Source organism: Haplochromis burtoni, unplaced genomic scaffold, assembly GCF_018398535.1.
Source record: "Haplochromis burtoni strain Fernald_Lab_line unplaced genomic scaffold, NCSU_Asbu1 Contig_456, whole genome shotgun sequence".
In the NCBI taxonomy this organism is placed as follows: Eukaryota; Metazoa; Chordata; class Actinopteri; order Cichliformes; family Cichlidae; genus Haplochromis; species Haplochromis burtoni.
The window spans coordinates 206512-222162 of NW_024582817.1; the positions used below are offsets into that span (position 1 = coordinate 206512).

Genomic DNA, 15651 nt, shown 5'->3' on the forward strand with positions numbered 1-15651 from the left:
AGGTTGGCTAACTTCCACATTACTGCTGACTGTAGCATTAAAGTCCTTCTCAGGCGACAGCTGCCAAACACTGCGCACTCGAGTGTATTTATGACATCGAGTGTGTTTACCCAGATAACACTACAAGGTTATTAATCATGTAAAACATTAAGTAATACTCTGTGCTGTCCTCCTGCTACTACATCTATTTTGCCACCTGCACAATGAAAATAACTTCCTAATGTTGCATTTTCTCCATATAATCAACCACCCAGATGGCTTAGCTCCCATTAACGAGCTCCCTTTGTATGTGGATGTGTTTTAACAGTTTGCACAGGATGTTTTATGTCCTAAAGCTCCATCTTTCTTCTGAAATATTTTTCCGCCGGATCAAACGCCTACTCTGATGGTAAACATGGCTCTTCACCATCTGCTCTGTCTGTCTGCCCATGTGTCTGTATGTCTGACGTTCCAGTCTAAATATCATATAGAAATTAGAAAACTACCCTGTCAGTCTGATAAAACATTTTAAAGTACCCAATAAAGACACATGACCTCAGTCTGTGGTGCTGCCATTGTTGACCTGCAGAGAGATGACCATCAGAAGTTCCATGGGTAGAATATTCTTTAATCAGACTGAAGCTCTCATTACAGCTAGCTTATTATCGCTTATGGTTATTCTTTTTCCACTATAGTCATGAAGGATAAAAACAATGCAGCTGAGTGACATTTTGAACAAATGTAATTACATCATAACAGCTGGGAAAGTAGGATCTAGCTGGACCAAATTCCCCAGTCATTCATATTTACAGCAAACTGTAGACTATTGGGTATAAAATATGGACATATCCACCCTCACATTTAGACTAAACAATCAAAATTAGTCACATGTCACCTTTTGGATCTAGAGGTTACCACATTTAGATAAGAGGATTGATCGCTAAATTATCAGCTAGTTAGCTCGATTAGCAAACTGTCTCCATAAAGTGTGTGTGTGTTTTTTAAGTGTTTGGAATTATAATGGGATCGAATGGGCATTGATTGCTTTTAAAACCAGCCCTTAACATAACTACTGTTTTTGGCACTTTCACATTTAATATTTGACTTGTTGGGGAGGGATTTAGAATCAGGCACACCAAACTTGACTCCATTTTGTCCAGTTATGGTTACTGGTTCTCATCTAAAGGGAACATTGTATAAGAATGCAGCTGGAGGAGGCGTGTGGACAGTGCATTATTTTAATGCAGAGAACTGTGGTTGCATGTTGTTACAGATGTGTATTTATGCTCCTTTTTTCATTTAACCAGACTCCAATCATTAATCAATGTGTCAAACTGCTTGGCGCCCACTTTGTACCGGCGCTAGATTAAAGGCCAGATGATGAAGTTATGACAATTCCTCTTAATGGAGACATAAATGTGCAAATGTCATGGGAATCCATTTAACTGTAGTCGAGATATTTGACCCGAAACAGCAAATGTCAACCTGACATTAAACCCCAGAACCATAAATGTCTGAACCATATTTCATGAAAATCCATCAGGAAGAATCTGAATCTCAGTCTCAAGCAACGTGTTGGACACAAAGGCTGAAACTCTGCAGCACAACTTTAGCTCAGTTTCAGATTCTTTGTTTGCATATTCCTAAAATAATTGGCAGAAGAATAATAAACACAAAGCAAGAAAGGGAAGTAACAGGGGTTAATGGGGGGCTAGCAGTCCATTGTTGTCCCTGAAACCTCAACCACATAATCCATTGATGGCTGCAGACGCATAAGAGCATAAGGTTCATTTAAAAGCAGATCATTTTTGAGCCATTCAGATGGTTAATTTACAAAGTAACCCCCACAGGACATGATTAATATTCCAGAGAGATGTAGGCACTAAAATATTAGCAGCTCATTGTTCTGGACCAGAATTTTTTTTATTTTATTTTGTCTGAGTCACATCACAGCAGTTGATTTCGAATAAAAAACAACAGCAAAAAACCCCAAAAACTATATATGAATGAAATGGAGGTGTTCATTTATATGAAGGCACATTTCTGTGGAACGGCAGCTTTAAAATGAACAAGCAACAAGCAAAGTTTAGCTTCACGTGTTCTTTGTCTTTCCTTTTCTTTTTCCTGCAGATCAGTAGGAACGTGTTCAGCTTTGTGTTGTAAGTGCAAGTGAGTTGATAACGGTCAGTTCTAATTCATATTGTAATGTAATATAATCTACTTCCATTTTTACAGCACTTTTCTACTCTTACTGACTACACAAAGTGCTTGAGACTACATGTGAAATTTCAACTATACAATCATAATTAGAGCCGAACGGAGAATAAAAAAGGGCTGACATCATGAAAAAGAGGTTAGAGTTCGGGTAAAGTTTAGAAAAGAAAAAAACTTCTGTCTCTGTATGTAGGCTCAAACGTCAGGGTTGGATTCAGAACTACTCTTTGGTGTATGTTTTGGCATGATCAAATGTTAATGCATTCAATGATCCACTCACATGAGAGTGAAAGTGAAATGGAAACCTGGTTATGGCCCTGAATCTTTTGGTTTTTTGGTGAATGATTGCAAGCAATTGCGTCAACCAACTGGTTGGTTTAGCTTCCAACACCCTCTACCTCTGAGTAACCACTTTGAACCACAGCTCAATGTAGATTCTTACTGTGAACAGTTAGGGTTGTTAATTTTGTTAATTTTTGTTAATGTTAATTTTTGATATGCATTCCTGTGTATGTAAACAGCAACAGAGTTGCATTAGAAGACAACAAATGTGCAATTTTAATGTGTCATATTCTATGACAAATTGCATGCAATTGGTAACTTGACACCTTTGAATGACACACTGACAGGCGGTGATTCTGACGTGTTGCCTTTTTATCCTCTTGATGCATCAAAGTCAGTTCAAACATTGCAGCTGGTGAGTGCTGCTGACCTGGTCCCTGTTTTCAAAGCAGCTATTTCATAGTCTCGTTTTGCTTCAGCCAGCGACTGTTTTCACTAATGTGACTATTGCATAGAAGAACTGATTTTAAAAGTACCATCTTCTTGTCTTTGAAAGGATCTTTCATTAGCACTTGGCTAAAATGCAACGCAGTCCCAACCCTACCTCTCAGTTGTTCTTTGGCGACTTGGTAGACAGTAAGAGGTTCGTGTACCTATGAAATGAGGTCAGATGAGCTCTCTCTCCTGGCAATTATTGCAGCATTTTGATTCAAAACAGGTTTTTAATTAATACCCGGGCATGGGGAGGAAGATCACATACATGTGATCTCCATATGGGATTAAAAACTAGTGAATAGAGCATGAAATATTAAAAAGTCACCCTTGGAGGGATTAATCCTGCATAAATGTAGATTTATCTGGCACTTTTCTACCTAAGAGAATGAAGCATTTCCAGACTGCTTCCAAAATGTGAGAAAATGCCACAGTGGTGTTGTAGTGAGGAGAGAAAATGGGTGCCATTTGGTTCACTGTAAACAACCGAACTTTAAAAGACAAGGCTAGAACTGAGAAACACAGATAATGGAAAGGGCATGCTGTAAGTCCAGAAATATTTTGCGGCATGTGGTGATTATTATTTAGAAAAAAGCACATGTCAGAGATTAGCGAGGATTCATCTGTTGTTTAGATCCAATCACATTTTCAAATGGATGGAGTAGAAACGGTTTCATTTTGTGCTTTTTGGGGTTTTTTTTTGGGGTTTTTTACAACTCCTATTATCATCAGCTCCCTGCTGTCCTGTGCAGAGCTCCAGCATCTGTTTCTATTTAATTTGCAGTTTGAAATCTAATTTTGCAGATCTTGTTAAGGACACAGAGGGAACGCAGGAGCCAGCAGCACGTGACTGGAGAGAGCTGGAGCCAAAAGGAATGACAGAGAAAAAGAAAGCATAGAAGCAAATGGATCAATAAAAGACAAGAGAGGTCATTAACGGTACTGGGGAGGTCATCAAACTTAATCTTTACTGATGAAAAAGTTTGGGTAACTCTTTGAAAATATTAAAAACACTGAATGTGTTCATTCAAAAAATGATCCTTTGTTCAGATTTAACAGAAGGAAAGTTTGTCTTTTGTCCCCCCAAACAGTGATTGAAACTAATGAACAGATGTTAGCTGCCAACAGATGAATTTTTGTTCCACTTGGTCTCAGACTGATGTCACCAGAAGTCGCATTCCCTGCAGAGTCTCCATCACTGTACATTTGGGACGATGCAAATTTTTTGCTCAGTTAAATTTTTGACATTAGTTTGAGACATCTCTACATGTTGCATCGTTTGAGGCAAACACGTGACTACTGGTGGCTTTTTGAATAATCACCTTCCACCTAAAATGAGTCCTTTACACACCTATTTTATCCATAGATGGCTTCCAGTCTCACATGTAGCACCAAGTTTGGCACAAGTGTTAAATGAAACAGTCTGCGAGTGTATTTGTACCTGTTTTTGTTGCTGGAGATCCAGTCAGAGATGTAGGCAACGGCTTGACGGTGGCACTGTTTGTTTCCAAAGCTACAAGCTAACATGATAAGCTCTCTCTGCAACTCCCTGAATAGACATAGAGAAGAAAAAAATGCTCAAAGAAACATCTTATGGACAATAGGTTCTTGTCTGGACACAGAACATCACTCACATGTAGCACAGAGATTATTCCAGAATTTTTTCAGACTGGTTTAGCCTAATACTTAAACTTTTATCATGTCTCAAATTGCATTCTTGCATTTTCTATTTGGAGTGCATACCGTGAGATTCTGGGTGGCAGCGTAATACTTGCTAGCTAGCAGTAGCTGATCTTTTTAAAGGTCACAGCACTCTGTGCTTAATAACTTTGTGGAGGGTGACTGGTGGTTCTTTATGTTAAATTTATGGTCTGAGATTTCCAGGTTTGAGTCATAGAAGGTAGATATTACTTTGTCTGAACTTCATTGTCAGCAAAAAAAATCCCCCTAAAATCAACACGTTTAACCATTAATGATTTGCAGTCTAGCTAACAAACATCAAGCTAAGCTAAACCACGACTTTCACCTTTGTCCAGACTGGAAATAGATACGGCTGACTTCTGATTCATTAGTTTGAGTTAAGTAACCTAAGAATCTGACATGAATAATTCTGCTCAACGATGTGACAGGAAAGAGAATAAGCAGGCTGCTAGAATCCTGAACTACATTTTGTTTTCTGTTTCAATGATGCGACGGTGTTTCTCAGTCAAAGAACAAATGTTGTTAAAGGGGCACTGCCTTCCACTGACTGACTGAGTGTTGTTAATGCAATACCACCAACAGGAATGTCTGTCTGCTGCATACTCAGTCTGGTAGGATGCTTGCAGGACGTTGCCCTCTGTGCCGGGGCCATTCGTTGGCCAACCCATCTGATGGTACCGCGATGCAACCTGCTTCAGCACGTAGTCCTGTTAGCACACACAATGATAAGAGACGTTTTATTCTGCTAACAAGAAGCAGTTAGTGGTTAATTGATCGATTAAAATTGTGACTGATTGGTTGTTTACACTGAACAGCCTGTATTCGTCTGTGCGGTCCAGCAGTTTGTCCAGCTGGTAGAGCGCTCGGCTGGCAGCGTGCCATGGAAGGAAGGACGTCTCCTCTGGCAGATAGCCAATCAGCTGCAAAGGAACACCCTGTGGAAGGTACCCCGCCCTGAGGAGAGATGATGTGGATAAAAAGTGAGTAGTGGGAAAAGTGTTAAGGCAAAAACATCTTGGTAAAGAGGAGACAGTTATTCTTAAAATTCTCAAAACATGAAGCAAATGGAAAATACATTAAAGACTTTAAAGGTACAGTCAGTCAAGTTAATTTAAAATAAAATAAAAATAATAAATGCACAATAACTGAGCCACATATGTAGTATACAAAAGGCAAAGGTGAAGACAAGTCATAGGCATTTGCATACAGTGGAGACAAATTTTAACTTCTGTCTGGACCGTGCTTTATCATCTAAGAAGAGTTCCCTTCATCACAGAAGTGAAAGCACAAAGAAAACGGACAACTCCTGAAATGAAGTCAGGTCTCTAACACATGAAAATGTGCATAAACATGCTTACTTATTCACAACACTGTCACAATTAATTATTGCCAAGAGATTAGACATGGGATCCTCCCGTCTCCAGAAAACTGACAACGAGCTGGCGAAACAACAACAGCAGCTGGTTACAAGTTACATCAGCTAATGTTAGACTCGAGTGTCTTAAAAATAACAGTTTTCTTCTGTCAAACAGTTTGATTAAATTTTCATGTTGTGTGAGTTTATTATGTTTGATCCACTTTGAAGAAAGAAAGAAAGAAACCAGCTAACAGCTCTAACAGCAGCTCTGCTGTGTTTTCTGCTGCACTCTACTAATCCAGGTGATTAAGCATGATTAAGCAAAAAGTAGAGAAAAGCTAGTCTTCATTAGCGACTACGAGGGAGACTATGTTCGCACAACAGTTGAGACCTTTTTAAAGTCTGGTAAGAGCGTTTTGTCATTCTTTGGAGGAATTTTTTTATGGTCATTTTTGGGGACTCTAATATCTCAGTGCAACAATCAACACAAATCCTCTCTCTGGTTATTCATATTTGAGGTATTTTTTTGTGTCTTTTCCCTTAACAGGGACACATCATGAATATTTCCAGGAACTGAATTAAGACATGAATTATTTGTTGTTTTTTGACACACTTGCCATTCCGTACGGAATCTTTGATTTCAGTATTTCTGTAGATTTTCAGGACACACAGAGGACCCTTGAGCTAATGTAAATATAGATTTAATGAAGATTTGATCTTTAACCCTCATTGTTTAACCCTCAACCTAAAAAGCACCACTTTAGGAACACATTAACAAAAACATGGCCTCTAACCTGAGCTATTTAGCAGCCCCGGTTACATTCACTGCCTCATCAATATTAACGAGCTTCTTTTGTGCATTCATTAACATTCATGATGCTTTTTGGTGAGGGGTGGGCACCTCACCTGTTTCCTGCACTGACCTTCGCTCACGCCCACAGCTCATGAATATTAATGAGGCAGGGTGGTGGAGGACACAAAGTGAACTCAGGAGTAATATTAGGGTTCTTTTTGTTTTTGATTCTGATTATTGATGTTCAGTGAGAGAGCTCAGCCTGTGAACAGTGACCTTTACAGAGGATGTCAATCACAGTGACTGACTCATACACACAAGAGGAGGTGAAGAAAGTGAATGCTCTTGTATTGAAATACTGTTTTTTTTTTTGGTTGCTGGTTTTTAATTTTCAGAGGCAGACAGACAAGATGACAGGGGCAGACTCCACGGAAAGTCAATCTGTTTGAGATAAGACTCGCTAAGTCTCTGAGCTGCCAAGGAAAGTCTGAATTCCAGACCATCATATTTCCATAATCTGCCTCATTTCCAACCCGACCAGCCTCCACACATTCATCTCCATTCCCATCATGCACCTGGCCTCTGGGACATTACCATAATCCATCCAGCCTGCACAGACTTCCTGTTTACCACGCTGCAAAAACACTGACGGGACTCGACATAAAGGCAGAGAGAGATTGCAGTCACCATGGCAACTCCAGCTGGACATTTATCTGTTTTCTTATTTGTTTATTTGTCATTGTTTTTTAAACATCATCCATCAGCTATCAGTCCACATCAGCTCTGAGACTCGTTCGTGTCACACGTCACTGATGCTGCACATGATCCATCATCAAAGCGACAACTGTCAAAATAATAAAAGGGTCAAAAAATCTACCTCAGCAGCTTTTCTATGAAGTTTAATATGAGGTCAGGTATTTTTTCCACTGCCAACCACTGTAAAGCTTGCACATCTGGCAGAGAGATTTCATTATTATGTAAATTAATGGATTATTCATAACACAAAGGCCTCCTTACATGCATCAACAAACTTAGCCCCACAAAAGTTTAACTGCACACTCCACTGAAAACTGCACAAATCTAAAAACAAAGAAATTAACTGAAGATAGAACCAAAGAATTACACAAGTAGAACCTTTCCTTTACTGATTTTTTTTTTATATTTAGATGAGCAGAGTGATAATGAAAATCATTACAGACTGTATATATAAGATGGAAGTTGCTACCATGAAATCCCTGGATGGCTCATAGCCTTCTTTGTGAACCCTCAACCTGAGAAATGTGTCACAAAACCACAAAAAGACTTAAAAACTGAAGATAGCTGGATGCCCATTGGTTGAAGACTTACCAACCACATGGTAAGATAGGTCCTGCTTGATTTCCTGTTTGCTTAAATATTACATAAGCACTTTGGACCATAAAACGTATCAGAGAAAAAAATAGTTCATAGACTGAAGACTGAGCTAAAGGGTTGTTTTCTTTAGAAAAACTTCTTTAGAACTGAACATGGGCGTCCTTCTATTGGTCATAAAAATGCAGGTTGAACTCATCACTTATGAGCATGCTTAAATCTGTTTGGTAAATATGAGGTGACAGCTAAAATTTTACTGCAAGATAAGTGAAGAAAGAACAGAGTGAATGTGCAACTGTCAAGGGTGTTAAGGAGGAGTGTGTGAAAAGTAAGTTACTTTTAGAGGACACAACTGGTCGACAATACCAAGATTGTTATAGGATTATTAGATGTTGCTGGTGATGCTGCCTAATGCAGTGGCTTACATCCTCAATAAAACTGCCAGGGTTGAATACAAGGACCTCAGTAAGCAGACTTCAGCTTTGATTACCTAGTTAATCTCTCTTCTGTAAGGACTCTACAGTTTTGATTGTATGACTCTCGTTCATCAGGACAAACAGTCACCTTTCAGCACCTTCTCTTTTCTGTCTATATTGTGTCTGTAATGAACACTGGGATCTCTAGGAAATGCTAGCAGGGCTTTAAATTTTAGTGTAGTTGTGAAATGAAGTGAAGCGATTATAGATTTTCAATTTTTGCTCTCAGTTACAGTCTCCCTCGCTCTCTCTCTGTTGCGCCCAGGGTTGTCGTCTTAACGAGCTCATTAACTCGTTAACATCGTTAAGGGCCAGTTAATTGTTTGTCCATTAGCCATTAGCAAGGCTCAGTGGAGAGCTAACGAGGGACTGGTGCACACATACAAGAGAGGCAACATCCATCACTGTTTAAGCGTACACTCACTGAGGCATTTATTACTGCTAAACTAGCCTGATACACACGCACGCACGCACGCACGCACGCACACACACACACACACACACACACACACACACACACCTTCATACAGTCGTGCTGCCTCCTATTTGTAGTTAGTGCTGGGTGGATTACTCAGGCTTTGGTCAATTGAAGTTTGAGCAGCAGAAGAATCAGCACGACTGAAATTAATTCTGAGATTAAAGAATCAATTCAGTGAGCAGCTCTCAGAAAAAGGCTGAAATAACATCTTCATAAATAAGACACATTTCTCAGTCTGCTAAATGAGCAGAGCTGGCAGTTTCTTTTTTTGCCTTCAGTGCGATAAAACAGATCTCAGTGGTTTTTTTGTGACTCAGAAGTGATCATTAGATGGCCTGGCAGCTGATTTGTTTGTGACCTGAAGAGTTTATCATGGTTTAATAATTTCTGGCTTTCATTTCGATCAGTACGAGCACTACACTCCCCGAAATAATCAGTTGATGCCACGATAAGGTGGAGAAATAAATCCCCGAGCAAGGAATCAAACTGTAGAAGAGGTACTATAAACTGCACATACCCAGCCTTCTTTTACCTCACCTCACCATCACTGGATATGAAGTACAGGCAGCAGATTCAACACAAGCTGTGCCTTCCATGTTATCAAATTAAAGAGGATGATTGTGAATTTCCCTTAGATGATGTGCAGGAATACGTTTTCTTGGTCTATATGCATGGATTACACATTTCGTTCCAGCAATGTCCCAAATGAATCAGAGGAAGCCCACAAGAAGATACCGTGGATCAAACACAGGGATGCACTAGATTGGTTATTATGTTAGTTATGTCACATAAATGTATGAGCTGTATGGATATAAAGTGGAATGTTACAGAACTTTATTTAAATCAGACATTTAATGATAATGAGAAAAGTCTTCAGGCAGTATAAAAGATGTAAGTAATTTCCCTTCTGATTTCCTGTCACGGTCCGGGTCAGTAGCCGTGTGAAGAGTGGAAAGGAGGACTCAGATGCAGCACTTATTTAGACGTGAGGCGATTTATTAACAACACCAAACATAAAGTGGAGATGGCAAAACCGAACTAAGGATGAACTAAACTGGGAGAAACTACACCGAGGAATAGCAAACCAGAACATGAAGGGAGAACAGCAGGGAGAGCACGCAGGGAATTTCACAGGGTATAAACACAGACGACGCGACGAGGAACAGAAGCAAACACACACCATAAGTACACAGAGAGACACTGGGAAATCACACGCAGGTGGGAGACACAGCTGGACCTGGTTAACCTGACGAGACAGGGGAACACTGACACCAGGGACCAATAGAGGGAGCACAAACCCAGAACCCAGTATCTAAAATCCCAAAACACAAACCATCCCAAAACAGCCCATGAATAATAGAGGAGAATAATAACAATAAAGAACACAAACACAAAGTCACTGATTCATGGCCGCAGGACCATGACATTTCCAAAACGTGATGCACATTTCGAATAAATAAATAAATAAAATACAGCTGTGGTCTGAAGAAGGTTGAATGCACTCATCAGGAGAATCAAATATATACATACACCCACTTAAATCCTTTGCTAAGTGCAGCCAAAGCCTGCCATGAACTGGAAACTGCTGGAGCACCAGCGTCACTGTTTTACATCTCCATGGACTGAGCACTGTGAGGCTTTCAAAGCTAAGAACACAGGACTAATTGTCCAGCATGGCGGTGGTAGGAAGACAGATTAATGAAGTTGGAGGATTGCCTCTAAATTCTTTAACTTCACCTAAAATGAACAGGTAGATGGACACAGTTTGGTGTTCTAACAGGACAAATACACAACAAAACTGGTTTTGGAATGGATACAGCAGGCTAACATTGCACTTCTGGAATGGCCTTCACAAAGTCCTGACCTCAACCCTACTTTTAACTATGCTTAAAAGTCAGATCTATGCTGATGAACCAAGAAGCTGTCAGGAAGAACGGTCAAATACGCAGCCAGAATTATGCCAGAACCTCCTTGATGGCTAACAAAAACATCTGTTTGAGGTGCCACTTGCTACCATACATTTAACCAAATATTAGTGAGGGTATATCTACTGTATATATCTGAGTATGTATGTACATATCTGACCCTATGTGGATCAGAAAAAATTGAAAATAAATTCAAACTTTTGCACCCAGTTGTTGTTTTTCAAAGTCATTAAAAATGTATGCTCTGCAATCATCCCACCCTGGAACACCAGTTCAAAGAAGTCATTAAAAATCCAAAATTACCCTGACATTCATGCCCATGAATGGATGTAAACTTCTGTCCACACCTGTAAGTGTTCGTTGTGTGATTTGGCTGCATTTTATGAAATACATTTAATGTTTTTTATCCACTCACATGCAGCCCTGAAAATATAATGTATATGATTTAATTGCGTATTATCGGAGTAAAACTAAGGCAGCGAGAATACACATGTGTTTTGAGCTAATGATATCTTTCTACATATTCATAAGAAAAAATGTCTTTAGCCCACTTTAAGTTGGAAAAAGTTCCTGTAATGCTCTTAGTGTCTTCTAGACGTCTTTACTCCTGAAATAAAGAAGCGAGAAAATCCGTGAAGCAGATGTTGAGCTCAGAAGCATGTTTGGAAAATGACTAAGCCTCAAAAACGAATGTGTGAGACCTACAGTTAATGTTTCACATATAGCAGAAGGCTTCTTTTAGGATTAATAGCATCTCAGAGAAACTTTGCCAACAGGATGTGTGTCAAAGTGTTTCCTGTCCTCAAAAAGTTTAACTCTTAAAAAATAAATGTTGCATAGAAAAAGACTTTTCGTGGGAGGACTAAAAAAAGACAAAACAAAAAGCACATCGCGTTAAAAAACAAATTAACTCTTGTCTTCTAATGTTGTGTGGTGGTGCTACTGCAGATCCAGGGTGAAGTAAGAGTACTCTGCTATCAGTGTGCATATTCATGGATCTGTAGTTTCTTTTTCGGTACAGATGGAAACCTCCTGCTGAGCTCCCAACTCAACACACACATACACACACACACACACACACACTCCTGAGCAGAAGACGACAGCGCAGTCGTCTCTGGATGTTGCTCATTCAACATGACAGAGGACAGATGGCTGAGAGAGGGAAGGGAAGATACAGAAAGAAAAAAAAGGAGACGGGGGTAGATTGAGTTATAGGCTTGGTGTCAGAGTAGATTTTGGTTACAGTGCTCAAAAAGCTTCAGGCTGAAAACATCACCATGAGAAACGACTCACTCAGCCTCCCCCCGCCTCCGCCCGCGCCGTGGCTGCCGATCGCTCATTCATCACCGAGTTCCCGTCTGCCTTTGCTTATTTTTCAAATTCTTTGTACACCGTCTGTACGCAACTTCTTTGAATTCAGAAATGTGGACGGACCCAGATGTGTGCGAGGCAATTCAGCTCATACCTTGACCCATTCACAGCCGTACTGTAGCACCAGGGGACACACGGGCAGCTTTGAGGAGACTTTGCATGAATTCCAAAAAGCAACCACAGTGCAGTAGTAACATCAAAGAGATACTGGACTAAATGCCAGCTGCTCAGATGGTTCATTTTAGTAATTGTAAACAAATGATGGAGCTCAAATCATCCAACTTTTCACAATCATAAAACAATTCTGGCACCTGAACTTAATTCATTTCAATGAAATGCAGGTGAATTCTGAAATTCTCAGAAAGCTTTATGATCCTGGAGTGCTTGTAGGAACAACTGGATAGGAACTGTGGCTGAATAGTGTAGTGGTAAGACTAATTTTAAATCTTGCTTTTTATTTGTTTTTGTTTCTAATGTCTCTGTAAAGCACTTTGAATCACCTTGTTGTTGAATTGTGCTATACAAATAAACTTGCCTTGCCTTGCCTTACAAATCTTTGGAGTAGGAGTCACAAGTTTGATTCCCAACCGGTATCCAGTAAGGGTCTTGACTAGACCCCCCCATGCTAAAACCAAGCCTGGCGCGGCTATGTGCGCAACCTGTCCACAGCTCGGACACAAGTATGCCGCTACATATTGTACTCTGTGTGATTGAAGTTTGTTTGGAGGAAATGGTTGTGGTTGGTTTTTCACTCAATGAAAAACAGATCCTCTCTCTAAGACTAAAAAAAAAGGTGTTGTTTTAGCAAAACCAAAGTTTACTGGAAAGCTGTTGGAGACACACACCAAGCATGTTTATATGTGGGAAGTAACTGATGATAAGAATGCAGGGGAGAACATAAAACATCACACATGATACAGGATTGAGGAGAATCTAGTACAAGGCAGTGTTGCTAATCCCAGAGCCGCAGAGCTGCACTTCTCCATGTGCTGGTGGAAATGTGTGTGTGTGCTGGTAAAGCTCTGTCCTGAACTCTTCTGTATAAAGAGTCATGGGCCTCAACTGAACTCACATTATACAGAATAAACCTCTGTATACACGGCCAACTAAATCGAAGTCTATACCCGGCGGCAAAACAAAACACCTACTCAACTCTGAAACACATCTGTCGATGTTCAAAATTTCCATCTGTTTGACAGAAGACGACAAACTGTCAGCCCTGTGCAAGAAAAGCCCTTCACCTTATAGGAAAAGAAACACAGAAGCAGACACAACAGATCTGCCTGGCTCCATCCTCTGTGTCCACATGCTTTTATGTCTTGAAGCCAGAGTGAAAGATGAGCCAATAAGTAAGAAAGAGAGTGAGAAAAGGGCTAGAACCTCTCCTACTTCTGCCACTGCGGTATATCATAGCAAACTATCATCTCACCTGGCCAGGTTAAAAGCATCATCGATAAGTCCTGCCCTGTTTCCAACTGAGATGATCTGCAAGTGAGCAACAAGCAAAGAGGGATTGAAAAACTGAAAGAGAAAAAACAGACAAACGCAGATGTTACTGAATACAGACAAGTTTTACTTGGGGGTTGGTGTGCAGCTGCTGAATCAGCAGTTTCCAGTTCTGGAGGTCGTAGTTCACGCGGAAGTAGCCCGTCTGATTGATGTTGCCTACCAACCATGTGCTGTCATCCATCTGACCAATCCTGTGGGTTTCTGAGACACAACACAACAACAAAACATTAACACACTTAATCCAAGCATCGAGAAAACAAAGACATCAAAAATATTAAAAACATCAGATAGGCAGATAACGACATGGTGTCCTGTCAGGATCTTCAGAGGACTCCAAGTTCCAGTTCCAGTTCCTCCTATAGTGTAGGGTTTTTTAAAAACATTTTTAGGGCTTAAACGTTAGAAGTGAAATGACAGTAACACTCAATGAACTCATTACATGGTATCAAAATGTTGGTTTCTCACTTTATACACTGTTGTCATTCAAGCAATAATAATGAAGGTAAAATATAGCAATGTTTTATACTGTTCACAGTAACACCGGTATAATGTTGGGCAACGATAAGAAAATGAAATATCGCGATAGAATATGGGTAAAACACACATGCGCAGAGCTTTTGTTTTCATACACACATGGCGGAAAAAGCCTGGCAGCGACTAAGAATGAGAAGGGCAAAAGCGGATCGTTGAATGAAACGGATGAACCAGAACTGGTTTGTAAAAATGCTGCAACTTCAGTGGTGTGGAACTGGTTTAGCTTTCGTCCGTCAGATGCACAACAAAGCACTATTTTTGGTAGCACATGCTAGCGGGCCGTCGTTATTACCGTGTTTTTTGGAAAATACAGCACACTTAAAATCAATCCTTTCATTTTTCTGAAAATCGACAGCGCCCCTTATAATCCCGTGTGCCTTATGTATGAATTCTGGTTGTGTTTACTGACCTCGAAACGATTTTATGTGGTACACAGCGTCAAATGTTTCAGTACGACTTTGCTAAGCTACAAACCCGCACCGCTTGATGGATTGTCGGAGCATTACGGCTATCGTGGGCCGGAGCCTCGCGGAGTGATACGTACTGTGCTTCAACATAATATTACCGTATTGTGTGTGTATAACCTCTTTTTAAGTTTTGTGGATATTATACATGGTTATGCTGAGGATATGTCGGCCAGTTTCCACTGGAAATGCCTTTTGGTTAAACTGTCAGCAAGGAATTTGCATTTGCACTTTAAATTTTTATATAACTTTAATGTACATAAAAAACAGCTGTTTGTTTAAGTGAAAATACATAGATTTTTTTTTCCACTAATAAAGTTGTGGAGTTGTAAAGTATTTTGTCTAGTGTTAAATATTTCATCAGTTATATCGTTATCGCAAATTTTCAAATGTATATTGTGATAAATATTTTTGGTCATATCGCCCTGCTCTAATGCCAGCACAAACTGTGTTTTGACATAAATAAAAGTACTGTAAGGATTAAATTGAGTGCAGTGACAAGATAACTTGTAAGAGGGGGGACGCTAATATTTTTGGTACTGACTAATCGTATCAATATTTAACAGTAAAGTTTTGATTTTTTTCTTGTATTGAAATAAACTGACTGCACCATTTTAGCCCATTTAGTAAATATGGCTCTAAAAGTTGTTTGTTTGTTTTCTTTTTTCCGTGAAGTCAGCAGATGTCTTTTTTCATTTTAACTGAAAGAAAATGTACAAAATGTTT

At 39.7% G+C, this 15651-nt stretch overlaps 1 protein-coding gene across 1 annotated transcript in view; it reads right to left on the bottom strand.

The window, feature by feature from the left end:
• The window catches only part of LOC102291928 (thyrotropin-releasing hormone-degrading ectoenzyme), a 273214-nt gene that overhangs the window by 36448 nt on the left and 221115 nt on the right, over positions 1-15651 (bottom strand). The window contains exons 12-16 of the mRNA XM_042213580.1: positions 13995-14128; positions 13848-13903; positions 5475-5622; positions 5272-5375; positions 4409-4516 (exon numbers count right to left, since the gene is read on the bottom strand). Of these exons, the coding sequence (XP_042069514.1) occupies positions 4409-4516; positions 5272-5375; positions 5475-5622; positions 13848-13903; positions 13995-14128 (550 nt within the window). The remainder of the gene's footprint in view (positions 1-4408; positions 4517-5271; positions 5376-5474; positions 5623-13847; positions 13904-13994; positions 14129-15651) is intronic.